This window comes from Aythya ferina (genome assembly GCF_964211825.1).
Source record: "Aythya ferina genome assembly, chromosome: 1".
Lineage (NCBI taxonomy): Eukaryota > Metazoa > Chordata > Aves > Anseriformes > Anatidae > Aythya > Aythya ferina.
Genome location: NC_140296.1, coordinates 76,657,422 through 76,684,948, shown reverse-complemented (window position 1 = coordinate 76,684,948; position 27,527 = coordinate 76,657,422). Strand labels below are relative to the sequence as shown.

Genomic DNA, 27,527 nt, shown 5'->3' with positions numbered 1-27,527 from the left:
AAAATCCAATGCCTTCCCTGGTATATACTCCATAAGTCATGGGACAGATTTACATTATCCACTTCGTAACACATCTTCCTTTAAGCCTCCCCCCTTTAATTACACCGAATAGCCATTAACATGCAGTAACATTTCTGGTACTTGCACTGGGAAGCTGAGAATGATCAGTTAATCTACATGCCAAACAATCTGCGAAAAGAAAGGACACTACTCCAGAGCATTGGACAACCAGCTACAGGCACTGTAGATACCACGAGATGGTTAACGCTGCACAGTAGAACAGCAGGTTTTGATAGCTAAAACTGCACACAAAGATAACTCTGTACATCGAAATATACAGTTTATTTTCTCCAAGTCAAGCAATACCATTTTTCAGTAGGTAAGTGTTAAGAGTTACGCAGGAAAACTGTACATTTTCACTCAGGGCTGCAAGATCCAAACAACTGGAGGAACATAGTGGAAATCTTTCACTATACAAAGAGATCTAAAACTGAGAACATAAGGTGAAGAAACAGCCATCCCCAGGATGCCAAAGGCAAAACATTAGCACCAGATTTTTTCAAAGAGCAACAGTATAGCTATTTACAGATTTACATATAACATTGGGAGGCAAACATCTTCAGGTTCCCAGGGTGAGAGATTTTCAACAGTTCTAAAAAAGGAAAGGAGAAAATGGTGCCTACACAACTGTGCTGTGAAAGGGGTAATATATATAGGATTCACAATATTGCTACCTTTTATCAGAAAGATCTAAATCAAAGTACTGTATACAAACACATTGTAATTATATTATTATTCACATTTCACATACACATTTCAGAGTAACCACAATATGCAAAATCTTTAAAATGCCACAGATAAAACAATGCACACTCTTCTCCAAGCTAAAGACAAGCATAATTTATTTGGGAATTGTTTAGTTTTGGGTTTGTTACGGTTAAGGGATAAGTAAGGACAAAAGGGATCACTTGTCCTAGGAACATAGCAGCAAGTAGTTGTGAGATGCCAGAAGACTAGCTGTCAGAACTAGAGGAAGAAACTAAGGGCAGCTGTAGGTCTTGTAACATGGCAGCTCCATTTGACCTCAGCTGATGGACAACGATTTCATTACAGATTTGGTCCAGGTATACGAAGTAGTGCACTATAACAGGGTCACGGTCCTTTAAGTGTTCGCACCTGTCCGTAAAGGAATTGGTTCCAGAAGATTTTTGCACCAATTCCCCAGCTTGCAAGGAACTCACTGGTCAGAGCCTCCCTCTCCAGTTCTCCCCCTGGGAAGAGGTGATTCAGGTGAGAAGAACAGGAGTCTTCGGTGAATGCTGCCACTGCACCGAGAGTGGAAAGAATCCTTTTCTCTCTCCTTTCAACATCCTGCTACTCGTATTTCCAACCTGTTGAGCTACAAACCGGCATTCACGTTGGCCTCAAAAATGGCTTCCTGTTGAGCAACGTTTGTTTAGTTTAAGGAGAGATAAATGGTTTCCTTACTACAATGAAAATGGCATACACAAAGTCATCCAAGACTTTCCTTTGCCCGCAAAACTTTATCTTAACTCAGGACATGACATTTAGACACGGCAGAATTTCTCTGTAAGTATCTCAGCAAGTCAGCATAACCTATTGCTGTGCTAAAACATGAGTTAGCACCTCTTTTTAGAGCTGTTGGACATCACACGTTACAGTCAATGGCAGTATTACTAGAATAGAACCAGTAATCTGATAGGCTGGAATAGCATCTTCTCATTTATCGCTGTGTAAAAAAAAACAAACTTTATCACTGTGAAAAAACAAAAACCAAACACTTATGTTCACAGTTACAAAGCAGAATTGCTCCAAATAATGCACAGTATTTACATGGCAGAAATTGTTTATATTGCATTTGGTAGTTTGAGAAAGTAGAAAGGGAACGGCATTTATGCAGGTCAACTTCAGTATAATTTATCTGTCTATATAAAAATCGCAGTGTTCAGCAATCAGAAGAAAAACAGAAGCAGTGTCCTTAGCCTACATTTATTTTCATAAAATGTAGCAGTTTGGGGGTAGGAGGAATAAAAACATGCATAAAAAGCACAAGAAAGAACATATGAGCTTCTAAATAATTTAGATGAGAAATGTTTTGAACAAAATCAGCACAGTACTGCCAGCCTTAAATCAAGCACAATTTTTAAAAGAAAGTCACCTGTATTACAGCAAGATGGTGTACAATGGCATCTTGCAAAATAATTAAAAAACCCCACCTTCAGTAAGGTAGCTATTAGGTGATTTGCAAGCTGGTTTAAGAAGTGTTAAACTGAGACTGATTTAAAAGTTATTTTCTGTGAGGGGAAAGTGCCATCCTATCTACAATATTACAAAAAAGTGTCTGATGCCACAGGATCAGAGTGACACTACATTTCAGCAATCTGAATATATTAGGTGTAAGAGGCACACTTCCCCTATTTAATGTGTCTTTAAAAAAAAAAAGCCACTATATTCAGAGCTTCTAAATTTGTGTGCATTCATAAATTGCTATCAGGTTTCCCAGCAATCTGTACAGCTTCTGAACATAAAGAAAGTATACATCCTACTCTAAAAAAATGCTTGCATGCACAACTGCCACAGACTTTCAGCTTACGGAGCAGGAATGTTAAGAGTCTATCCTTTTCTGTGGAGCTTTCTGTAACTTAAGCAATGAGAAGTGGCTGTAGAGTCCAGCAATAAAAATGTGTTCTAAAAAAATTAAATACATCATCCCAAAAAATGAACGAGTATTATTGCTGCTGTGAGAGCTATTTTTCTCTTGTGCACTCTTTTCTCTATTGGACACTCAGGAAAGCCAAGATATTCGTTTGTATACTTGGAAACACCCCCATCCCTTCCTTCTTTCCCATTTTTCACTTCCTTGGCCAAACTTATTTGAGCCGTTCAGGTTGGAGGCTATCGGTCAGACACTTCAGTTGCTCTTCCCCCAGCTTGATCTTGTCCTCAAGCTCTCGCTGCTCGATGATGAGAGCCGACTTCATTTTTACAAAGTGCTCATAGTCTGCTAAGTTCTCCTCACTCAAGTAGTTTGCCAAAATGTCAAAGACAATGCGCTCTCGACGGTCCAGGTTCTCCTTCAGTTCCTTTGCATCTTCATGTTGCTGGGTCAGCAGCTTCTGCTTCTCTACCAATGTCCGCTTAGGGGAAAAGAAAAACAGTTTAAATTCACAGAGTTCACCAGCTTGAGCTTCAGGTTTTAAGTCTTATGCCTGTTTTATCTGCAAAGACACGTTCCTAAATACATAGAGAGGTAGAATAAGATTGCTCCTTAAAGTTTATTCTGATAAAACATACTTAATAAACAGGAATGAAACTTAGTGAATCAGTGAACTATCCACCATTAATTCCTATTGGCCTCAGCAGCAAGAGCTTCAAAGACTGCTTTACTATTTAGTAGTTCTAAATAGTTATAAAAAGCAGAGTTGCCTTTGAGAAACATCCAAGTTCTCCAAAATAAGATTTCACTCATCTACGTCTCAGATCTTCAATACACAGCACTGAACTTCCACACTGAAGCAGCTGTGGTTAGAGAGCACAGAAACATTTTAATTAATGGAGCAATTTGTTCTTACGCCACAGCTCACGATGCTGCACATTATGCAGTTCTGCTTCAATCTGCATGGCTTCTCCACGAGATGTGAAACCATGTGGTCTTACGAAATGACCAACAGTGAAAGCTGAGGCAAGATAACAAAAGGGAAAAAAGAAAGAAACAAAAAACATCTTTCCCAAAGGGCTGCAAACTTCCTGCTTCGTGCCTTCACAATAATTGCTCTCTCACAGCTATGGCAGAGGAGGATATCTGAGACACTGCTGTGACACACAAGTCTGCTTTGCTCTAAGGGCTGCTCTGGCCAGACAGGAGCTCCTACTGTTTGAGAACTAATGCACGGAAGATACAAAACAGGAAAGAAGGAGACTGAATGGAGAACCACACAAAGAAAGAGGACAGGAGCTTTGTGTCCCATTCATGTGTGCGTACAAGAAAGAAAGGTGATGCTCGTCTGACCCAGCTTCACCTCTCTGCTCCTGGCAGGCAGCCACACCTGAATCACTCAGCTACAACCCTTCAGTAGCACATCGGGAGAAACTGGAGTATTATTATCTGACCTATATTATATCTGACCTACTTCAGATGTCTGCCTACAACCAATTGCCTTTTTTCAGCACCACTGAGTACGGCTGGCCTACTCTGATGTCAGGAATCCCAGTACAGGCTTCTGAACCTAATCAGAAAGTGCCACAATGAGGTACAAGGCTGCAATTTTTAGCTTTTCTTCACAGCTTTTCTTTGAGAACCTATGCCTTCAAATAAACCACAATCTGCTTTTGTGAAGCTGTTCGAGTAAATCTTTTTTTTTTTTTTTTTTTTCATTTGGACTTCATATGTTACATGACACACACTATAATTGGCCTAAAGGATTTACAGGAAAGTGTTTCTATAGACCACAGAAACTGTGTCTTTTCAAGATGAAAGTATGAGACAAAGGGGGACCCACGTGGCAAGCTACAATAGGCATGTCTGTCAGCTGCACACGAATCCCATGCTGCCTTTGGTTGTACACGGGGCTCAAAGCTCAGAGGGTGAAACACTGAGACTTTTGCTCTCAGTGTACTTGAAATATGCTTGAAAGATTAAATCAGGGTTCAAGAGAGCCACTGAAGACAATTGACAGAAATCACACACTACCAGAAACACACGCAGTTGGATCTTCCTTTGAGTGTATGCCAGGGGAAAATTCTCACTGCAAGTAACTTGCGAGCAGAGCTATCTGCTGCAAGGAGACGGAAAGACTTCTCCAAAATTCACCAGTGGGACTAGCAGCCAAGCCCAGAGGTGGGAGCATGCCCAGACTGCTCCACAGAGCAGCTCTGCTGTACACTGAGAAGAAACAGAAGGATTAGAGCTGGATGAACACGAGAGGGCACAGAGCAAACAGCTGGTGGCTCAGTTTGCACGGTTACCCACCCAGTGCTGTGGTGGGATGTTCAGCCCTTTCCAACAATTCCTGAGATTTAAGCTGTACTGTTTCCTCTTACCATGCCTGCAACATGACTTTAAGATGAATTCAAGTAACCTCACAGTTCAAGGAAAGCAAACACTGCTTCTGTTACAAACTTTGCTTAAACAATACTTTAAGCACCTCTACCCTTGTGGAGGTTTAGGGTATGCCTTAGGTAAGTGGGATGTAGAATGGTAGAAGGCAAATGAGATACATCCTGAGTTTGCTTTTACCTCTGTCAAAGATGACTGACACCAGAAAGCTTGCTTTGAAGGGTAAAGTGAAACACTAGCAGGCTCAAGGCAGCACTCTTGAGAAGACTCTTTAATCAGTGGTTACATGGTTCACCAGGCCTACAGGCACAACTGCTTGTACCTACCATGCAGACAGGTGGGTTAGAGGCTGGTGGCACCTGATGGACTTCAAACAACCAAAGCAAAACAGAGTGCAGAAGGATTTTGTTTTGTTGTTTCATAGCGTTGATCTGAGGCCTCAGCCATATGCAGGACATCTGAAGCTGCTCTGATGGAACAAGCTTTGTCTCCTCCTATTGAGAGCTTTTCTCACGATTTGTTTGCTGTTTTGAACAACAGACGAAGAAAAAGGGTCTGCCTCCATGCATGCGACTTCCCAACATCCAGTTCCTAGTTGGCACTTGGCCTTAGTCTAGCAAAAACAGGTCTCAGGGGCCTGGGCGCCTGATCAAGTTTGTTAACTGCTCATTCAGTGCTTGAGGGTTCCCAATGCACTGGTTTTGACTGATAAAGGAAGTAATGGGAAGACACTGGAGGGGGCCGGAAGCTATTTCAGAAGAAATCACTTTCAGCAGCTACAGTTGAAATACCTGACACTGCTGCTCGTGGCAAAAGAGACCTAAGAGAGACCACCTGATAGACAGAGTATTAATTCAACAGTGGTCACTTGCTTGCTGACAGACTGTTTGTTTCGCAGTCTGCTGAGCTGGCTGGGGGTGGTTTCTGGAAAGTGCAGAGCTATCAGAGTCGTGTTTATTAGACACCATCAGCTTAAAACCACAAACAAACAAAATAGCAACCCGTGATCGTTAGGGATACGAGCCCCACGGAAGACAGGAGATGGAAGTAATCTCCCCTATGTTTTGTTCATTTGGTACGTTGGTAATACACCAAATATCATAATGTGGGCTGCATAATACCAAATGACGAAAGAAAGCCAAAGCCACAGATGCCAGCCTAAATTCCAAGACATACATACATACCTCTACACAAATTATATTTATAGTCAAAGTATCTAGCAGGGACTTGATCCATTTGAGGAGCATCTCTGACTGACACTTTTAGACATGTATCTGATGTTACTATGGCAAAACTACGGTGTCAATGCATGAGAAGACACATGGGGATTAGAATACATTAGGGATTTGGATTTTTGTCAGTCTACATTTGATGGCAGAACACACAGACAATTTCTGCCTGCCCTTACCGTGCCACCTACTCACCTTCTTCTTTTCCATACCTAGCTACATACACTATTTTTATCATAGCTCTCAAGCTGTGTTCCCTATGTGCTCAAATCATCTGGTATATCTTTTCCCAGCTTACACTCCCATCTTCAAGCCCATTAGGCAACTGCAACCACATTTAGAAAAAAAAATCTGTCTTAAAGAGGATTAAATTTCTGTAAGTTTCAGAAGCTTTGATCTACCCTTTAATAAGCTGTCAAATACCTTCCCTTTGCCTCAGTCAGAAAGGGGTCTGGACAGCCATTAAACAAGTATGCTTGGCAGCAGCTAGGGCCAAACAGCAAGAACACAGCTCCAAATTGGTCCCAGCACTTACTGATTCTTATTGATGAAACAATGGAGCATGTTGAGGAAACAACATAAATCCACAGTTCGTGGAAAAAAAAAAATCTGATACAATGCTTAGGTGGACTTCTGGCACTTAATTTCTCAGCTACGAGCTCAAATACCCACTTTACATTTATTTAACTGCACAGGCTAAGCTCACTTGACACATAATCCCCTCCTATATTTATTCCAACCTTTGATTTTCCCACATGCTTACATCTCTCCCTTGGTGCATTTCTGTATCAATAGGTATCTGCTTCCCAACTAAGCCCTGCTGGGATCTGGAATTAAACAAGGGACAAGGTGGGGTCCAAAAGGTAAGAGTAGCTTGAGCCCTTCTGAAATTTTCACACATGCTGGGACTCCTCGATTAGCAGGCCATTTCTATGCTGAAAAATTTGTTTTGAAGGGCCTCACTCCTGCCCCAATCCCCTTTATTTATATTTAGGACTTGTACTTTCTGTCCTTTCTTCCCAGGCATTGTAGAGGAAACTGTAGCATGTGAGGAACATTTTCTTTGTCATGATCTCACAATTTTCTCTCAAGACCCTTGTGGAATATAAAGAAACCTGTAAGCTTTCTGCATGTTAGCACAAACTGACGCTTCTTTTCCCATCTTTTGTGTTATCAGACAATAGTATTTTTGTCTCCTTTGTTATGCTCTTATCAGTAGCTTTCCTCTTTCATTAACATTTTTCTGAGAGGGCTGTTCTCCAGTTATGTTGCACCCCAAAACACCACTGCCTGCCAAGCCACTTGCAGTTTTAGTATTCCAAGCAAAAGCAAAGCAAAGCAAAAAGTTGTAAGAAAATGGCATTATAAGATGTACCCAACTCTTATCCCTCATCTTGATCTTTATATTTTAGATAAAAACAAGTCAGAAACCCGTATCAGGTTCACTAAATGCAGCTATATTGCTACTGGTCTTTCTCACCCGCTCTTCTGGTGAGGTGTTTTCGTCCAGGTTGTTAAGAGCATTCTCGACCCGAGCCAGACGACCTGAGAGGGACAGCAGGAGGTTGACCACCTTGTCCAGGTCCCCGATAAACATCTTGAATTTGTCGAATTCATTTGGTTTGCAGACTTCTTTCACAATGGCTTCCACCTCCTCCCCCAGGATATTGTTTGCTTGGATGTCTTCCAGAAGTGTCTCCCGTGCTTCCCTCAGCACCTGCAGCTTCCTACTGATGCTGTCAATAAGTTCTTGCTGTGGAAAATAAGGGAAATGAGAATTTATTAGCACTACTGCATTTTCCCCCACTTCTATTTCTGGAAGCCGCATCAGAAATCTATTACTGCTGTGTGACATTTTTAATACAGTGAAACTCCCGTGTGGCTTTGACAATGAGTGCATTATACATAAATATACGTCTACGGTAGGTATAACATTGCTGGATCCAAAGGTTCAGGATGTAGGTCTACAATGCCCAGCTTGAGACCTGTGTTAAAGCAATTCACCTTTGTGGAAAAAGATGAAAGACTTTTTTTTTTTTTAAGCAGGCATTACTGCTGCTTCTTTGAACGCCTTCAAAGCCTGCTGTGGAGCAGCATAAAGTACAGCGCATCTTTTCCTCTCTAAATACCAGGTCCATAGCACCTTTCTGAAGAGCTACACTGCAGGAAGATAAACAGTACCAGAAAATTCTGTGTTTTCCGCATGACAGTTAAAACTAGGGCACTGTCTAGCTTTCTCTTCCTTTCTGTAGTTTATTAACATCCCCCCAGTAGCCGTCCTTCCACGCTCAGAGGATCTTTAGAGTTATCACTGCCTTACAGCATTTCTGTAGGGAAATCGTAGTCCCTGCAGCACAGAAGAGGAAACAAAATCTACTTCAGCAGTGCACAAAGCAGCCTGTGCAAAGTGGCTCTGCTCTGACAGAGGACCACGCTAGCATTTTCGACAGGCACTGCCCCATGCCAGGCAAGTACTCCATCTCACCTGCAGTTTCTCAAGGTTTCTCTGGTGTAATTCCCCATCACCTGGGATGCACGTGCCCTGGCTTGGAAAAATCATGTGTCACCAGCAGAGCCTGACCAAGAACCCAAATCTCGTCCCTTAACGACCTGTGCCCCACCCTGCATTTGGGCAGGAGGGCCTCATCGCAGAGGCCTCCATTAGTTTTCGGTTGTGCACAAGGGGTGGGACTCATTTCAGCTGGTCACCTACCCTACTGTGACATGAATCACGCTCTAAAAATGCCTCGCTAATTTAAATGTGGATGCCTCGTTAGTATTCAGCTAATTTCAGGTAAGAAAATTCCCCAAAGCATTCTCTGAACCATACGCTTGCTACTGCCATTTCTAAATGAAAATTACATAGCTTGAAATAGTCATTACCCCTCCAATTTTTGTGAGAAAATCACTCACGACATTCTTTAGGACCTCTTTCTAAATACAAATCTGATTACAAGCCTTCATGATTATAGAGAAACAGACTGATAGCACCTACTGCTCCCAGACACCACCAAACAGTCATTGCCAACTTACTTTGGGGCCAAAGAGAAGCCTGCCGTCTGTACAGAAAGCAACTATACCCTGAAAATTTAAGCAGCCTTTTTAAAGGTAAAAATTCAAACACGTGGATTATCTGGGTTGGTTTTCTCCGTTTTGATTTAATATACTCAGGCCAGGTTAATCTGGATTTGGGTTATCTGTTAGTCTGGGTGTCCAAAAGATTAAGGTAGTAAGCAGTTCTACAGATGTCTGCTTTACTGACTGATTAATCTGCAGGATTTGATTTTTTCCCCCCTCTCTTCACTCAAAGCAAACGCACAGTTTGATTTGGATTATGTAGGTCACAGTGCCAGGCTCTTCTTTCCCTCAGATGACATGCACACGCACAATGCTGCTGTGTTGCCATCTGAAACAACAGAATCCTGTTGTACTATACGTTACTCGCTCGAGTTTTTCTACTTCTGCAGCTGTGCTTGATGTTCACCCGTGGGGACTGACAATCTAGATCAGCTATCTTGAACAGTCAAGTTCCTTTCTTTCTTAAAATAAAAAATAAAGCCACCAAACAAACACACTAACAATGATAAATGCATCTTCACAGTAGCATCCTACTTGGATGTCAACAAGCAGCTGACTCAAGGCTCTTAAGGAGCACTTCTGCAGGTGAGAGGTATTTAGGCCCTCTCGAAAACTGTCATATCTTTTACGATTTGTATTATCATAACTGATTGCTTCCTACCCAGAAGAAACAGCCTGTGGATGCTGCAACCGTGAGCTCACTATGTGCTTTTGCTAGCCAGCAGAAAACCTGTACGATGTTCAATACCTACTGAGCCCAAAGATCTCCAATCTACACCTGGAAGCTGACAGATAAATAAATTCACAGCTGTGAATTCTGTACTAATAAACAAGAAAACAACAAAACCCGATCTTTTTCTCAGTAATTGCTGATGACCTGACTAGCAACACAGAAGCAGAGTGCTTCTCAGGTGGTTCATTCAGGTGCTGCTTTGTACATAAATTACTCTGCTTTTAGCTCACCACTCCATTTCACATGAAGATTATGTCTAAAAAAAAAACAAACACAAAGAAAACAAGTGTTTTTCAATTAATGTTGAGACTCTTTGTTACTGACGCTTTCCTAAATGCAAAGGGGACCCTACCCTTCCTACTCAGCCACACATGGATTTTGCCTAGTACGAAAAATTGTCCTGTAGTATCTTCAACATCTGTTCCGAATTTTGTACTTGGGTTAAACCTCCTTTAAATTCAGCATACGAGGTACGCTTTCTACTCCTGATGGGAATACAGAGATCATCCCAAATATGTATTTTTATTGGGAAATGCCTCTATGAAATTTCTAACTCACATCGTCACTTTGTGGCTGATAAAAGGAAACAAAAACAAACAACACAGTTCTGCTTTGCAGAGCAGAGAATGACAAATATTACAATCATTCCACAGTGGACTGAAATTAAGATATCTCAACAGAACCGATTGACTTCTAGGAATCAAAGAACGGGTTCTGGGCGTGTATCTCTACAAAAATAATTGAAGTCGTGAAGTGTGCTATTGAAATGTTTGGGACCTTAATGATCCCTTCTTAAGCTGTTGCCAAATATGTGAAGTTGGGCCAAGTAACATACCCTATCTGTTTAACAAAGATGCCTTGACCCACTTACCACGAGTTATGTATGTTTTCTGACAAGATCCAGGATGAAAGCCCACTGAACTGAGTGCTCACATCCTACTGCATGCGGAGGAGCAGGGAGAGAAGTAAACAGCAACATGTGCATGGTTATGATGGTGTGGAGAGACCCAGAGGAAGATGGAGGAGCTCTGCTAAAAGTTCTTCATGAAATTTCTCCCAGCACAGTGGTGCATACCAGAACTGGGGCGATAAGGGAGGAGTAGATACAGGGGAACATGCTTTTCTTGTTTAGAGACACAAATGCAAATACAGAGTGGTTTTGCTTAAAATAAAAAAAAGTTTTACTCTCACTTGTCAGGCAAACAAGAAAGCTTTAATTTTACCTCCAGCCCACCCCCACTCCGTATTTAGTAAGAAGGACACTAATTCTAGCAAAAATGATGGAAGCGGCTGTCACGTGCGGCACCAGATAAAAAGGAATTGTTCCAAATGCAGTGAAATCCTTGGTTTGTCTAAGCAGCGCAGCTGTGGGATTCAGCGGGTCCCTGGGGAGAGGGCAGGGGCAGCTCCCCAGCTGCAGCCATGGCATGCCCCTGGCAGCGCCTGCTGTACTGAATGGTGCTGCGGGCAGAGGGAGGGAGGGACAACGGGGGGAGGAAAAAAGACAACAGAAAGCGCTGCAGCTCCCTCAGATTCGGTGCAGGAGCTGGATGCCACTGACACAGGGAATCTCCTCTGTGATGCCTCGGTCTTGGTGACTAAATATATTCCTAATGTTTAATTCAAAGACCCTTCTTCGGGGCTGGATCACCAAATTCACCCTCAAGTTGATTATTAAACAGAGAGCTGACTTTAATGAAAAGATTTGCTCATCACTGCACTACTGGCTTAGGCAGAGTCAAACTACATCACTTGAGTCGAAAAAACAAACCATTTACTCCAGCTGATCCCTACTGGGAACCACAGTTAAAACATTTTGTGCCTAATGACTAATGAAATAAGTGTGATGACTTTAACACAGGACAACAGTTTCTCAAACCACTGAAATGCCAGGATATCATTATTTTCAGATGTGACTTATTATGTTGATCTTAGAGCAGAAATAAAACCCCGAAGGATGGGAATGAGGATAGGGATGAACAAGAGTTAAGAAGACTACCTCTCTTGTGATGAGCAATTTCCACTGTATCCACCAAGATGATTAGTCCTGTCCCACCACTACTGCTTTGGTTATAGGAGAGACTGAGAGCAAAGTGATTTGCTGCTCATGAAAACGAAAAAAGGGTGATGGGCAGGGGGTACCTTCCCTCTCATGACACACCCAAGTTGATGACCTACATTTTAAAAATACAGTGCAACTAAAACCACCACCAGTTACAGTGGGATACACAAGCATTAATAGCTCTTTATATATAGCAAATGAGAGAAATGAGTATGCCCTATCCCTGGAGGTGTTCAAGGCCAGGCTGGATGGGGCCTTGGCCAACCTGATCTAGTGGGTGGCATCCTTGCCTATGAAAGGGGGGTTGGAGTTAGATGACCTTTAAAGGTCCCTTCCAACCTGAGCCATTTTGTGAGAAATATATCAAATGAGAAAAGATATTTGAAAATAAACCCTTCAAAACTTCCTCCTTTGGGCCCTTCTGAAATACGTATCAAGCTGCACTAAACACCTAACATGAAATTCCTAAATTCACAGTTGGGCATTACACCAACCCCCCAGGCCTTGTATTTAGGGTTCTTTAGCTAGCCAATTCATGGGCAATGAAATGCACACGACTTAGAGCATTGCATTAACCATTTAGAAATGTCTTTTACCTTCTTTTCTGACAAGTCATGATCCAGCTCATCTTCAGAATCATCTTCACTCTGCTGCTGTTGCTGCTGTTCCTGCATGTCCTTCATTTTAATCAGCAGCTCAGCCTTCGGTGCAGATGTGCTGTAGTAAGTAGAATTGGTTGTCAGGGAGATGGCGGACGGCGCATTCTGCTCCTCTTTCCTGGTAAAAAGTCAAAACTCTCATTAAGTGCCTTGACATCCTAATCACTGAAAAGAAAGGACAATATTCTCGAGCCATCATTTCACCAACCAGTATGCGGTTCAACAGAAAGCAATTACGTATGGAAACAGGATAAATAAATACTGGTTGTGAAGAAAATTTCTCAGAACTCAGCATATACCCACTGGAAGCAAAAACTGAAGCAACGCAGAAGAGCTTTCACCATTACAATGAGGGAAACAGAACTAAGATCTCTCAGTTGGAAACAAAATGTGAAGTTACATTTCACTAAGTAGTGCAGAGACCAGCGTCAGACGACGATGCTTTCCAACTGCCAGATGTAGGATACTAAAATGCAGGTGTTATCTTTTTGGTCATGGATTTACACATGAACTTCTCACGAAATCTACAACTTAATTTGGTAACTCATATCAAGAAAACAAAAGACCAAAAGAACATCAACATCTTTCTACGGAATTTTAAACTTTGACTTTGTTCTCACTCCTTCTGAAGAAATGCCTCATGTCCACTTTAAGTTGTCTTTGTAAAATTTCAGTGCATAATAAATGGTGAAATATTGATCCTTTTCTATCAAGTTACCAAATGTAATGTTCTTGGTAAAATACCTAACTACAAGGGAGAAATGAATTATTCCTTAAATTCTCACATAAGTTTTCAGCCAGGTCTCAGATAACATTTGATATTGTACAACAGTTCTTTTTTTTTTTGTAATTAATGATAACATTAGCAGTACTATTCTTGATTGCTATTCTAACAGAAAACTTTTAGAAAAGCTGCAAACCTAAACAGTAGGAAGATCTCTAGGAAAACTTGCACACTTTGGACAGCAGCTTACAAGGAACCACTGCTCTACAGAAAGTAATACTCACTTCTCTTCTGAAATTTTTGGAGAAGGAACTTTTGGCAGGAGCTTCCTGCGCTGCTGAGCTTCTTCTAGGAGGTGTTCATCTTTAGGGAATATTCCAACCATCAGATCCATTGCTGTTTTTATTTTCATATTAGGATCTAGGATGTCTGCTAGAGATTTATCTCTTCCCACAATCTCTCTGGCGAGTTCCTCTGACTTCCAGTCTTCAAAGGTCTTCTCTTTGGCCTTTACATAGCTGACTGCTGGCACGGCAGCACTGCTGTCCTTCAGGTTGTTCCCAGGTTCTTCAGCTGGTTGAGGCTCAGCTGGTTTGGTTTTGGTTTCTGGCTCTGGCTCTATGCCTTGCCTGGTGTAGGCACAGAATCGTGAATAGGATTGCTCAGAAGTGCTGAGTGTTTTAATTTGGTCCTTTTCCAAGCCGCTGGGTAAAGCAAGAGGTTCCATTGTACTCACAAGACCTTGCCGACTCTCCTTCTCTGCACTGCTCTCAGAATGCACTATCTTGATGGGAACCATTTTCACTGTAGTGTTGTTGTCTATGACTCTTTCGATTCTGGAAAAGAGGAAAATCCGTATTTAGAAATGTAAGAACCTTGTATCTCACTTCTGGTCTGCAAAGCAGAGGGGAAGCCCAAATTAAAAAAAAAAAAAAGTAGATAAAAGATGTAGGTAATGGAATATTCCTTGCACCACATCTAAAACCCTCAAATTGCGTGTTTTCTTTCCTGCCTACACATTTTAAACAGTTTTAGTTCATATGTAAGTACTTCTAGCATCAGCCTGGCACAGCACTCACTGAACAGGACTTCTGTTCATTTTCATGAACATGAGGGTCCAATCTCAGCAGTCAGGCTCCTGTTTTAAAATGGTGCTGTTGAACAACCCTTTGCTGCCACACATTCAGAGGACAACACGCCTCGAGCTCAAACTCATTGGCTTGCACTGACTGAACAGCAGCCTCAGCTTTTGGCCAGACAGGTTATTTAGCTGCCTGGGCAGTTTTCGATGCCCTCACATCAATTCCTAGCTCTTCCAAGAGAAAAAACAACAGACCAGACGGAAGCATCCTGCAGGCCAGGCCCTTGCTGAGCTACAATACTCACACGTGGAAAAACCTGGAAATTGTTCAAGACTAACTACGTGATTAAAAGAAAATTCTGTATTTGTAAAATTTCGTACAAGATACAGAAATTCAGTAATTAGATTCCAATGCCACATCCACATACTCCTTTAAGTGAAGCTTACAGCAAAAACTCTGCACTGCCCAGTACAAAGGGCCACCTCGGACATTCAGCAAATAAAGCTATTTAAAGAGGAGGCTAAGATTTTAAATTGGACAATAACATGTTAAATAACATTACTAAAACATCTGTACTGTATGTAAACCATATAAGAAACTAAAGTCTAGTTTTGGTGGTTTGGAGTTTGCAGCAAGTTTAAAATTATTGTCATAATGTGGGTTTGGAAGCTCTACAGCAAGTAAAGGAACATTGCCTACTAGCTAAAATATCTGGTTTCATCTGGCTCGCTTGCTTGCCGCCTTCCAGATAAGTGACCAAGACATGCTACAGCTCTTTTCCTCCAAGTGTGGGTGTGTCACTTTTCTGAAATATAAACTTAGACTTTTCTGTGCTGTACTTTTCTTTCACAGGGAACAGAAAAATCTATTTCACTTCATCACTTTCAGAAGCTGCATCTTATATTGTAGAAGTAGATTTGCTTCCGAATGCAGGTACAGCCTCTCAGTAGCTATTCACTTTCCTCAAGTGCTTTGCAGACAAGCTTTGGCAAACTGATCCAGATTTTGGGGCAGGTTTTCCATCATGTTGAACACCGAACAACTCCAACGAGCTTGGATAAGCCAGTGAGGTAAAGCAGTGACAGCAATGCAGACACAGGCAACCACTGGCTACTACTGCTCTGACAAAGCCAAAATACAAATGACAAAGCCATTACATACGGAGTCCTCCTCTGCGCACCCTTCTGCCCCGACTCCCCCACTGCCATGAGGCTGGGATGTTTTCATTCAGGACGACTGTAATTTTCAAGAGCTTGCTCTTGTGCCTGCTGCTCAGCCTGAGCTCCCTGTAAGTGTAATTGCTCCCTTCACGCAGTTTAGTCAAAATGTTCTTGTCTGAACCATGTTAAGCCACCTCCCCACATTTTCTTTTCTTTCTTATTTTTTTTAATGAAGCCCACACCCTTCAAGACCCAGCTACACTCCAAGAGGAACGTATTTTTGAAGCTGGGGGAAATACAAGATATGTGCATAAATATGTGTGGGGCAACTGGAAGAGAAGAAATTAGTTGACTGCAATTCTTCACCTAAAATGTCCAGCATCTATTTTGGGACTCTGGGTACTTTCCTCTCAGCCTAGCATAAGATTTTCCAGATATTTAATGCATCATCAGTTGAACTGATTTCAAATCAGAGCAAACACGGTTCAATGCTGGGTGCTCCATAAATTCTGTTTCTGCAACCAGCATCCTTCTGATTTCTTAAGGTTTTGCATCTGGGGATCTGTGGTGTAAAGTTTAGATTTGCAGCAACTCTGCCTGTGGCTATTGAGAAGCTTCATTCCAACCACGGGCACTCCTCCACCTGAGTGTACGTCCACTGGAAATCTCCCAATGCACTCTTTTCATCTTCATGGTTGCCCAACAGTCTTCTTTGGAAATAGCTGGGTTCTGCACGCCACCAGTATCTCCCCACACTGCACTGACTACCTAAATTGTTGTGGGAAACCCTGCACACTACTCAGTTTATCTTGCTGATAAACAAGATTCCTCTCTCAAAGAAGAGTAAACAGCTACATGCTGAGAATACTGAATATGGACTGCCTACAGCATGCAAACAGGTATGTCCAAAAGCTCGTATACAAGGAGCTAACAGAAGTACTAAGCCAAATCTAATTAATCACATATAGATATAAGTCTACTTGACATGTTTCACTCATACAAAATAAGCACAATACAGAAGGTTCAGATGCAGGGCCTGCATGTCTTCCCATTTTGCCATGTCTGTTTCATTAACTAATGTAATTATTGACTGAGGACAGTCAGTCGTGTACAAACGACTGTTTGTGCTTAAGACTGTAAAATGTTAATGAAAGATATGCTGGGTAAGAGCTCTACCTTACATTCAAAATGTCATTCAGATACAGGCATATAATTAGGCACAGCTCAGTGTGCTTTTCAGCATTAAAGCTCAGGAAAAAGGAAGGGTAAATACAATCAGCTTTTTCCTCGTGAGCTTTGTATCTATTCACAGAGCAACACTTTATGGATGTCACCACCGTCATCTACCTTTGCAGAAAGGTGCCAGGGATCCCGTGACATATTCCACTCTTCATAACATAACATATTGCTTCTTTATCCTAAAAACACTGCAGGATGAAATTTCATAATTTCATCCTATTGTAAGGGGAAAAACTCAAGCCATGCTTAACAGGCAGATGGTAGGTTAAGTCAAATTCACATCCACCCCCCCCCCCCCCCCAACCTCCAAACTCACTTCCTCTCAGAGCCCCCTGCTCATTATCCAGGCAAAAAATAAAACAAGAACTGATGCTGGCTTCAAGAGATTTGTTAAAAAGCCAATTAAGCCACTTTCTGCTACTGAAATACCCAGGGAAAAAAAGGGGGGGTGAGGGGGTGAGTTATGCTTTCCATGTCATAAGGCACCCTGGAAAACAGCATGACCGAGCCTATTCAATCATTTACACTACAGTGGAGAAAAGCAACTCCAAATACTTTTGCACAGAGAAACCTCAGCATTCATTCAGCTTGAAGCTTTTATTTTCATTCTTTAAGCATGAATTATAGTGCTGAAGGATTTATGAAAACTAATATTTCCAAGCTTCCTGGAAGAGTTTGTTATCTTGAGGGAGAATAACCCTTAGCGATATTAGCAGCGTATGACAGTCACAGAAATCAATTAATTTCAGTTGGCTTGTCTAATCCTGAGTTCATCTAGACTGACATTCTCCCGCTGAACCTTGCTGAAATACAAATAACGCTGCAGTCTCCTCAACAGACTACTCAGAACGCCAAATTTCATCATAAAAGGAACATGAAAACAGTTATAATTTGGCAGTACACCTCACTGTGTAAGCTTTCAAAACAGATGTTCTCACAAAGGATACAGCTTCCCTTCCTGTACCTGCTGTCTCCCTGCACCGATCTGTATTCGCATACAGACTTGGCTAGAAGAAATGATAACAGAAAGGGAATCTTCTGATTTCACCCAGACGTGCAATGGAAAATCAATTTGAATCCACCCTTTTGTTTTCCACCATCTACCAGCTTTAACACCTGAGCAGCCTCTCTCATTATTAAGCATCAGCCAACTAAAAGAAACCGAAGACCAGCTGAAGGATTTCAGCAGAATTTCACAGAAGTCGTTTTAGGATATGCTGGAAAGTTTTATGCTTAATGAATCCTAAGGATGTGCTTTTAGTGAAGAAATAGAAGAGTCAACCATTAATAGTGTCTAAGCAGGCAAAAGGGTGTTAAAATAGTAAAGGAGCAATGTCTAGTACCTGGCTGGGTTCTCGTCCTGTACAGACACAGGAGGTTTATCAGTGAGCTTCTGTGGTGCAAACTGAGGAGAAGGGGACCTTGACGTCTCCATGCCTGGCTTCTGAAGGTACCGATACTTGGAAGGTAACACAGGTTCGGACTTAAGGTGCGTTTTTTCTTCTAAGTGCTGGCAAACATTCTCCGTGGATGACGCTTGCCGGAGTTCCTGGGGGTTAGCACTCTTTAGTTTTCCATTGAAAGCAGCAGGACTCTGGCTGAGAGATGAGTGGCTCGTAAATACTTCCACAGAGCTGGGGGAAGAGGACGGAAAGGGATGGCTGGGTGCTACCAGCAAGGATTCAGAGGAGGCGCCAAGCGACGGTGCAGAATTATCTGGTCGCCTGTATTTATCTCTCTTAGGTGGCGGAGGCCTCTGAGGAGCAGGTCCACGTTTCTTATTGAGAAGCGCCGGCTCTGCTCTACGATTTTCCTCTCCGGTGCCCTGGGACAGACGGGAGTGGTTCTCGTTCAAGCTCTGTGGCTCAGAGCACGTGAGATGAGGCAAGCTGCAATCCTTGCTTTTCTCATTCACGTTTTCCTGAGAGTATCTGTAATCACTCGGCAGCGTCCCAGATCTCCCGCGGCTTTCGTGAGACAAAACCGTAGGCTCTCTTGCATGCAAAGGTCTGACAGATGCCTTCCACTTGTGGCCTATATTCTGGTCCAGCTGATCCCTTTTTTCCCGTGGGTTTTCTCTTAGGGCCCCAATATCAGCTTGCCTAGGGAGAAGAAAACATCATTAGCATGCTGCTGCTGTGTTTCCTCATGTATGAGGCCACAGATGACCTACGAAGCTCGAATGCTGAGAACACATCAAACATTTAACACCGGCTCCTGCAGTTCACAGGAGCTATACGGCACAAAAACATTCTCTCATGTATATGCAGGCACCGTGTTCCTAATCTAATGTGATGAGTCAAAGCATAATGTCACGCTAAATTAGGGTGCGTGGAGTCACAGGATGCGACAACCTTGAGTTAACCTGAGGCGCCGCAGCGTACAGGGCACGTCTCAGCGCACAGCGCGGCCGAAACGCTGATCTATGTGGCACGGCCACAACTGCAAGGGTTTCTCTTCTATTTCTGTGCTACAATCTAATTCCACTTCTGTTTCAGAGTCACCAGTGGAGTGCAGAGCAGGTTTCTTCTGTATATGCAAAATTAATATACTCCAGCGTCATTTTAAATGAGAACTTAATGGTGTGAATTTTAATTATGAATTTTGGTGGTTGAATTTTTAGATGTATAACTGATGAAAAATGAAGCAAATGCAAATAAAATGTTTGCTGAAGCTAAAAAAAAGTGGAAAAGAGAAAATGAAGGTCTCTGAAGACACTTAAACAAAAACAAAACAAACAGAAAAGGAAATTCAGAAAGTGTATTATTTTCTATTCAGGTTTACTTTACTTACTTGAACTTCTTTTGTCCTGTCAGCATAAATGACAAACAATGGCCAACAAGGTCTTATCCTACGCAAAAATATTTTTGGTTTTATTCCAACTGTGAGCTCTCTGTTTGTGCAGTCAGGAAACAGGCTTTCGCAGCTCCAGGCCTGCGCTTTGCCACAAGAGATGTAGTTTGTATGTGCTCACCAGATAAAGACAGATTGGGAAGAAAGACAAGACAGAAAAAAGAAGTACCTCTGGAGCCCTGAAAGGAGCCAGGTTTGCTCTCTGCTTAAAGGAGGCTGAAGAGACACTGTGAGCTTAGAAAAGAAGCTGCAACAGAAAAGTAAAAGGCTTCAGAGAATTACTAATATCACTTGTGCTACTGACAGCTCTGGCCTCTGCTTTGTGAAATAACAACCCTTTACACGTGCACTGCCCAGGCTTTCCCTCAAGGGGACTGTGAAAGAGTCACCTTTCCCAGCTTATTTTTATAGTAAGGTAAATAAGAATTTGCAACATGAACAGGTTACTAAGCCTACTGCACCGCTTTTGAAAATAGGTCTGTAGGTGCTTGACCCCAGAATGAATGAACTCATTTGAAACAAAAGCATGTAATAGAACTAATAGGTTAAGTCCACTATAAATTCAAGAAAACTCTTCTTTGGAGAATTAAACACCGCATTACTATTTAAATTAATTTAAAAATATATTTAAAATGAAGTTTGGAAGATGACAGATTAAAAGTTCTATCTTCACACGTGTACGATCCAATTACTTTCACAATTTTTATTGTTATAGTGCTTGGATCTGTGACATTTTAGCACTTAAGGAAAACAGTTCTTAAAAAAAATCTGGACATTTCCATTAAGCTGCCTGATGTATGGGATTTTTAAAAATCGTAATTCACGCTGACTTTTACATTTCAGTAATAAAGTAGCACTGTACTTCCAAGAGAGATGGCTTTTTCACAATTTAATTCCCAAACAGTCCCTCACGCAATTTATCTCTCATCTGGCGTTAAATTTTTAAATTCAATTTTAGCATGCACATTTTCTATTTAATATGAATGAGGGGCTGAATATCGTTTAAAGTCAGATCTCTTCATCTTGCTCTTAGCTAAGTGCAGCTGGTTCAGAAAACTTCGAGCAGTCTGACAAATTCTGAGTCAATTCTCTTTTATGAAAACAGCACTTCTTGACTCTCATTTTTAATATTAGACCGAGGACAGTTTTGTTAAATGAAATGATTTAAGGCCAGAGAGAACAAGGCCCAAGCTTGGCACTGCGACTCAGATTTGGTTACGTGGCGTCTCTCAAGTCAGCTGGTTTGCCCTGGGGAGTTCGATGTGAGCAGAACTGGGCCTGTAAATAGTTCCACTGATTTTAATGGAAATATTTACCAAGTGAAGGCTTCAGGCCTTAAGTATCAAGTGCCGTGTTTAAATCAGCGTTTTTCCTCGTCTCGATAACCCATGCATGGCACAGTTTTCTTCTAGTTGAGGCAAGAAAATGTCATGCCTCCCTACTCACCCTGACAGCCATAAGCCACAAGATCAGGCGGTGTGGTAGCTGCACTTAGGCATGTGAAGAAACCCAGGGCCCAGCCCCAAATGTCTCAAAGACAAATGACATGCACTACCTCAGCCAGGGTGCACAGCACGTACTGAGCTCAGCATGCACATCACAAGTGGGTGTGCTGCTGGAAGCAAACTGGACAGAGCGCGCCACCGACCTGAGGTGTTTACATACCCAAAGCATGTCACAAAATTTGCTTACTATTACCCTGGCTCGGGAGCAGTGAATGCTTTGGTAGTCCCGTCACCTCACAGAGCAGAGCACCAGGAAATAAGCAGTCACAGCATGGGTGAATTTAGAGACGCTGCCTCGGCAAACACGGAGATAAAACCAGTGGTTGCATACGTGCTGTCAGACAGTTCCCACAAAATTAACCAAACGTTACGCAGTGCCATGGAAAATGGGTCTCGGACAAGGTGGCCACATTCAACGCTGAGGCTAGTTGGCATTCAGTGTGGGTGGATCCTCATGCAAAACATGCTTATCACCATATTTTGGAGAGATTTGAGCTTACTGTTCAGAAAGGAGGAAAAGAAAGCAAGCTTCAAGCCGCGGGAGGACACAGTGGCAAGAACCTGCAAAGGTGTTACATTATTATCAGTACTACGAAGTCCACTGAGCTGCTCAGCATCTGTCTGCGCTCCAGGTAACCCTGTGCCCAACAGACAGACAGACAGTTCAGAAGGGAGGCCTGTGGAATCATTTAATTATTCATAGAATTATTTAAGGATAATGTACCACTGAAACAAGCTCATCCATAAGCAAGCATCGCAAAGCAAGAGGCACAGGGAGAACACGACTGTCGGCTTAATTACTGCTGTCATTCCAGGTAAGAGAGTGGTCATCTCCCACAATTTAGGGTATCTCCCAACCCACAGCTCCCCCATCACCACTCCCATGGCAGAGTGGCATAATCCCAAGGGCAAGAGCCCCCTCCTCGGGCAGGGAAGGCACCCAGCAAAATCCCCATCCTTGGCACACAGGGGGTCAGGCTGCTTGCTCCGTGCACTTCGCCTGAGCTGCAGGGGAAGCGCAGTCAGAATTTCGTAAGTACAGGAGCCTTCGTATATAAATCGGGGCTGGCTACCCAGATGGACAAGCACATCCCCCAGGTCCCTTCCAGCTCAGGGCATACATGCTGGGTGCTGAAACATAAAGGCCAAGGTAAATGCTAAAGACAGGGAAATCAAGCAAACCTCTGCAGTCCCGACAGCCCCCAGTAGTAAGACAACAACATCATAGAAAATACACGCACACACTGAGGCGCTAACAGGAGCCTGACAGTGGAGCCAAGGAGCAATTACCCAAGTGAATCACGTAGAGATACCGATCAGAAGGGCAACATTTCTGATTGCCATAAAAAACAACCCCAAACCACTTCCTCCTTTTGTCCCATCCTCGGGATTTGACTAAATCTGGCCATAGAGGCAGAACGGTCTGGCTGATCGTCCCGTCCCAGCAGAGGCAGAGCACCCTGGTGGACCCAGTATGTCGGATTTGCAGCTGTCTTTGCAGTTTATCTGAGAGCGCTTCAGGCTGAGCCAAACAGTGCCACGAGACGCTCCAACTCCAAAACCCCAGACTAGATAACCTTGGCAAAACTGCATGAGCTAACGTTACAAAAGCGCACTGCTCGTCGGAGACCTCACCTACACGCTGACGTTTAACCATAAAACCCAAGCACAGTTATGTAAGCAACCGTGTGCTCCAGCCGCTTACTGGCACAAGAAAGCGATTGGAGTGGCTGTTTCTGATTTAGCTGAAATTCCTCGTAGGACTCTACAGGCTACGCTGGAAAAAGGCCCTCATACCTGAGTAGGAATCCTCCCTGAGAGTCCTCATCCTGCAGCAACAACCCCTCATTCCCTAGGCCACAGCTTGGCGGTGCCTTTAAGCTGACCTCAATGCAGATATTTTGCCTAAAGAGGCAGTCTCCTCCTTAGTCAGCTCTGATTTTGTCTCCCTGCACTCCTCCTCGCTGCACTCGCAGTAGCAATTGTACAGCCCCACAGAAAATTGGATCAAGGAACTGACCTGGCTCAAACCAGATTATTATGTGGCTTACAGCAATTGTGAAACGCAGCCTTGGCTCATGCCAGGAGGCTGTTTATAGGCAGGGCCCTTGCCGACATGCTACTTCTTCAGCTGTGAACTTTATGCGCTCAAACTGTGCTCTCATTGTGTACTTGCGGAGCACTTTGCACAGTGGGATCCAAGAGCACTTGTGCAATAGCCTGCAAATAAAGAGCAGCTTCTTCTACCCAGCACAACGCTGCTCGGGACCACGACAGGACATGACGAAGCTGGGACGGGACGCACAGGGTGAGACTCCCTGAAATTCGGGAAGAAGTCAGAGGTCTGCTCGCGAGTCAGTCTGTATTGATACCGGCAGCGCAATCTGAGAGATTCACATCGTACTGAAGTGATCTCTACAAGCAAATCACACGTGGGTCTCGCCGTTTAGGGGATACATTTGGATACCCCAGCACAGGTCAGGGGGACACACAAGGCTGTCTCAGGTCTCACTAGACACCTGTGCTGTGCCAGATGAATTGAGTCCAATATTTCCACGGATTATACCTGGCACAGGCACTTCACTCACATGCAGACATCTGTTCGGTATCTAAATCCTCCTCTGAGTCCCAAATACTTTTTCTTTTAGAGGCTCTAGCACCCCAAATCGGCTATACTGTAACAGTGGCAAGGAGACACTGGCACCAGAGCACCAGCCTGGGCACGCAGTACGAGGGCAATTTGTACTGGCAGCCCATCTTTCTGACAAGCACTGCATCTGCTGTCACTACTGGCTCGGCACAACATGCAGCAACCACTACGCAGTAGGTAAGGAACATATTCCAGAGATGCCTCATCACACCCTGGAGTACAAAATTGCACAGAAGTGTTTATTATTCCTCACACAACAGAGGATCCTCTGGAAAACACACGATTTATTCACCACGATGATTGTGCCACAGTGGTCACTCCTGGAAGAGGCGCAACATGAAGGTCACTACCAAGAAGCAGAGCTGGTCACTGCCTTGGTCTGACGAAGGCAACTACCATCCCAGAAGCACTGCTGAGCCAAAGGTCTTAAAACCAAAGTATGTCTTAAGATGAAAAGAATAATGAAAACAATGAATGCTGTGCTGTCTCTCTCAGAAATATGCCATGATATACTCTGGAAGACACCAGGAGGTCCAAAACCAGCAAGGCATTTCACAAAGCACAGCACACCCCACAGCACATCGCTGTTACACTACAACCCGCTTATCACGATGTGAGTCTTGGTTCTCCAATTCCTCTTCGCAATGCCTGCTAACATCACCCGCATCTGGTGGTAGCTATCTGTTTAGTCACTCTAGATATTGCTTAGCTGTTGCACCCAATGCGATAGAACAAAATGTCAGTCTAGCTTAACAGCCCCTCCACAATCACCTGCCTTTATCACAGGAAGAAATATGATAACAGGCACTGCCTGTCAGTCTGCCTATCCTACCAGATCTTCCCTCGTGTCCTGCCTGCATGGCAACACACACAGCAATGGATTTTCACTTTATGTTCTCTTTCTAAAAGCATTACCCCAGGAGAATCGGAACTAAATGTAACAGACCCACGCTAAACCTGCATCCAGTAAGCAAAGATATGATGCTGATGGATAAAATGTAGGCCAGTCAGTCACAGGTAACAGCACAATGCATTGGTCCACAGTAAAAAAAAAATAATAATAATAATAAATTAAATTTGATTAAAATTAACTATCTTGCAGCATAGGAGCCTTTCCTGGGGGAAAGGGTGGAGGGAGAGATGTTGTTCTTTCCTTAGTTCAGAAAATACAAGCCCCTCCTCCATTTTGCTGCACATCAAAAATCAATGATAAAAAAAATGTTTTTATGGCTGTTTTCTTACTTGCTTTATCTATTGCACGCCTGTCCTAGCACACAGCAGATTGCCTGTATGTGGATTTAAAATGAGTTCTGCTCACTTGAGCAAGCCAGTTAATATGCTCTGTACTTACACACCGAATGCAATCATCAGAATATCCCAACAGTCTAACAAGACCCATCATATTACATAAATGGCAACCACTGCAGAGACAAAAGGCAATATTTTCAAACAATGCTAACAAGGAAATCACTTTCATGTTAAAAAAAAAAAAAAAAAAAAAAAGCTACAAGAAAAATGATTTTTTGTGAATTTATTCAAAAAAGCCACATTCCAATTGCCATTCCTATGATTTTTTTTTTTAACCTCTAGACTTTTTTTTTTCTGACATGCTGTTGCTATTTTCTTGTTGCTGTTACTACAGAAAACAGCTGCTTGCAGCTGAACAAAAATTCAGGAACAGATCAGAAGCTATGAAATGAAACGCTCTGTGAGGAACAGCGAGGTCACCTGGGTTTCTCGGGCAGGCAGCAAAGCGAACACACAGCTCACCTCCGAAGACAAAAAATCCCCCAGCAGTTATTTAAATTAATTAGCATGCACACGCACACGTTTCAATAGCCATCTTTTCTCCCCGCGCTGCACTCACCCCTTGCTTCCAGTAGTCACATCCGATTCTCTTACGCTCCCAGCCCCTATCTCCTGCTGCTGAGGAAAGGTCTTCGTGCGAGCCGGCACTCACAGCCACACGCTTGCCAGGAAAATGACACGATGAAAAGCTCTCGCATCACCCCTCGCCGAGAGGAGCCCCGAGCCTGGCACCCCAGGCAGCACACAGCACGCAGCTCCGCAGCCCTCGGAGCAGAAAGCGAAGGCTTCTGAGCGGCGCTGCCCTCTCATCCCCTGTGCATTATGCCAACTGTGAAAACAAAAGCTGCTAAAAGCAGCGTGTGTGCACGAGCACATGCACGCAGAGCATCCTAGCTGGAATCAGCGCACGCTTTCCCCCCCCCGTTCTCCTGAAACATCAGCGAGTACAGCAGGCGTTTCTACCAAGCAAAACACAAGCCTGTGCCCAGCATTGCACCGCTCCCAATTTGTTACTGTAGCTTCTGCTGATAGGGACAGCAGACAGCGTGTACTCAAAGACCTGGAGAACAAAAGAAATACTGTATGAATACATACTGCAATCTTCCGTCCAGAACCGAGGGGGAGAGATAATTAAGGCTTGTCCATCTCGCTGCCTCTCTAATGTGCCAGCACGAAGCGTAAGGCAGCCTTACCAGGATTTACAGATGTTTATCCACAGTCACTGGATCGGTGAGCTTTGCATCCCTGCAAATGTGCCAGCCCATTTGAAAGCCCCACAGCACTGAATCCCTCACAACCTCTGCGTCTCATTTACTGTAATGCAGAGGATTTTCAAAGCCATGCCTCACAACAGCTGGCTTGTTTTTGCCTGCTTCCTATGATTGACAAGTTCATACAGGCTCCGTCAACTTTAACCTTGATAAGTGAAGGCTTGGTCTGTATTGTGTGTTACATCACCAGAAACTTCTGACCTCAGGGAAAAGATCTCAGAGACTTCAAAGCTTTTCCCTTCCCCCGCACCCACCCCCTGGTTTTGGTTAGAAAAGAAAAAAAAAAAAAAAAAGATTCCTAAAAGTCCTTTAATTTTGTAAGGGTTTTTCATCTCATTTGTGAAAATCATTATCAGCAACAATAGTTCCACGAATCTTAAATATTTAAAGCATTTTAGAAGATCAGTATGTTACCGGGCTCCTTTCTGAGCAAGATTCAAATAACCAAGTCTTTAATTTTAGAAGGGAGCCCTCATCAACAGCCCTCCAGCTTGAATTTTTTTGCATGCGCTGTGTGTAGAGGCGCTCTTCGTGCAGGAGGTTGTGCAGGGAAGGCACTGAATGCTTTCATGCTACACCAGCGCATTGCCACCCCCACGCTCCCTCTGCGGAAAGCAAATGCACCACGGCCTGCATCAGAGCAGAGCGGGAGGTCCTTTCAGTTTTTCTGCAAGAACACTTTAAAGACTTAGCAGAGGGACTGCAGATAAGGCTTTAATATGAATTATAAGGTCATTTTAAAAGATGACCTTCAAGAGAGGAAAACGTGACTTAAACTGCACATAAACAATGGTTTGGTATGTTGGTACTACCCTGATACCCAGTTAATCCACTCCCCTACTTTTTTTTGTCTCCCAAAGCTGTCAATCTGACTTCTATATCTATAGAGAAAGACTT

General features: G+C 43.1%; 1 protein-coding gene across 4 annotated transcripts in view; it reads right to left on the bottom strand.

Annotated features, from left to right (window-relative positions):
- Window positions 1–323: 323 nt before the first annotated feature.
- SHROOM2 (shroom family member 2) overlaps window positions 324–27,527 on the bottom strand; it is a 124,871-nt gene continuing 97,667 nt past the window's right edge. For 3 of the 4 annotated variants that reach the window (XM_084506654.1, XM_084506655.1, XM_084506656.1), the window contains 5 exons: window positions 18,387–19,145; window positions 13,847–14,398; window positions 12,776–12,956; window positions 7,787–8,059; window positions 324–3,158 (listed from right to left, as the gene is read on the bottom strand). In XM_084506654.1, coding sequence (XP_084362780.1) covers window positions 2,892–3,158; window positions 7,787–8,059; window positions 12,776–12,956; window positions 13,847–14,398; window positions 18,387–19,145 — 2,032 coding nt within the window. In that variant the 3' untranslated portion in view covers window positions 324–2,891. Of the gene's footprint in view, window positions 3,159–7,786; window positions 8,060–12,775; window positions 12,957–13,846; window positions 14,399–18,386; window positions 19,146–20,065; window positions 20,144–27,527 lie in introns of all 4 variants that reach the window. The other variant, XM_084506657.1, reaches the window with a different exon arrangement.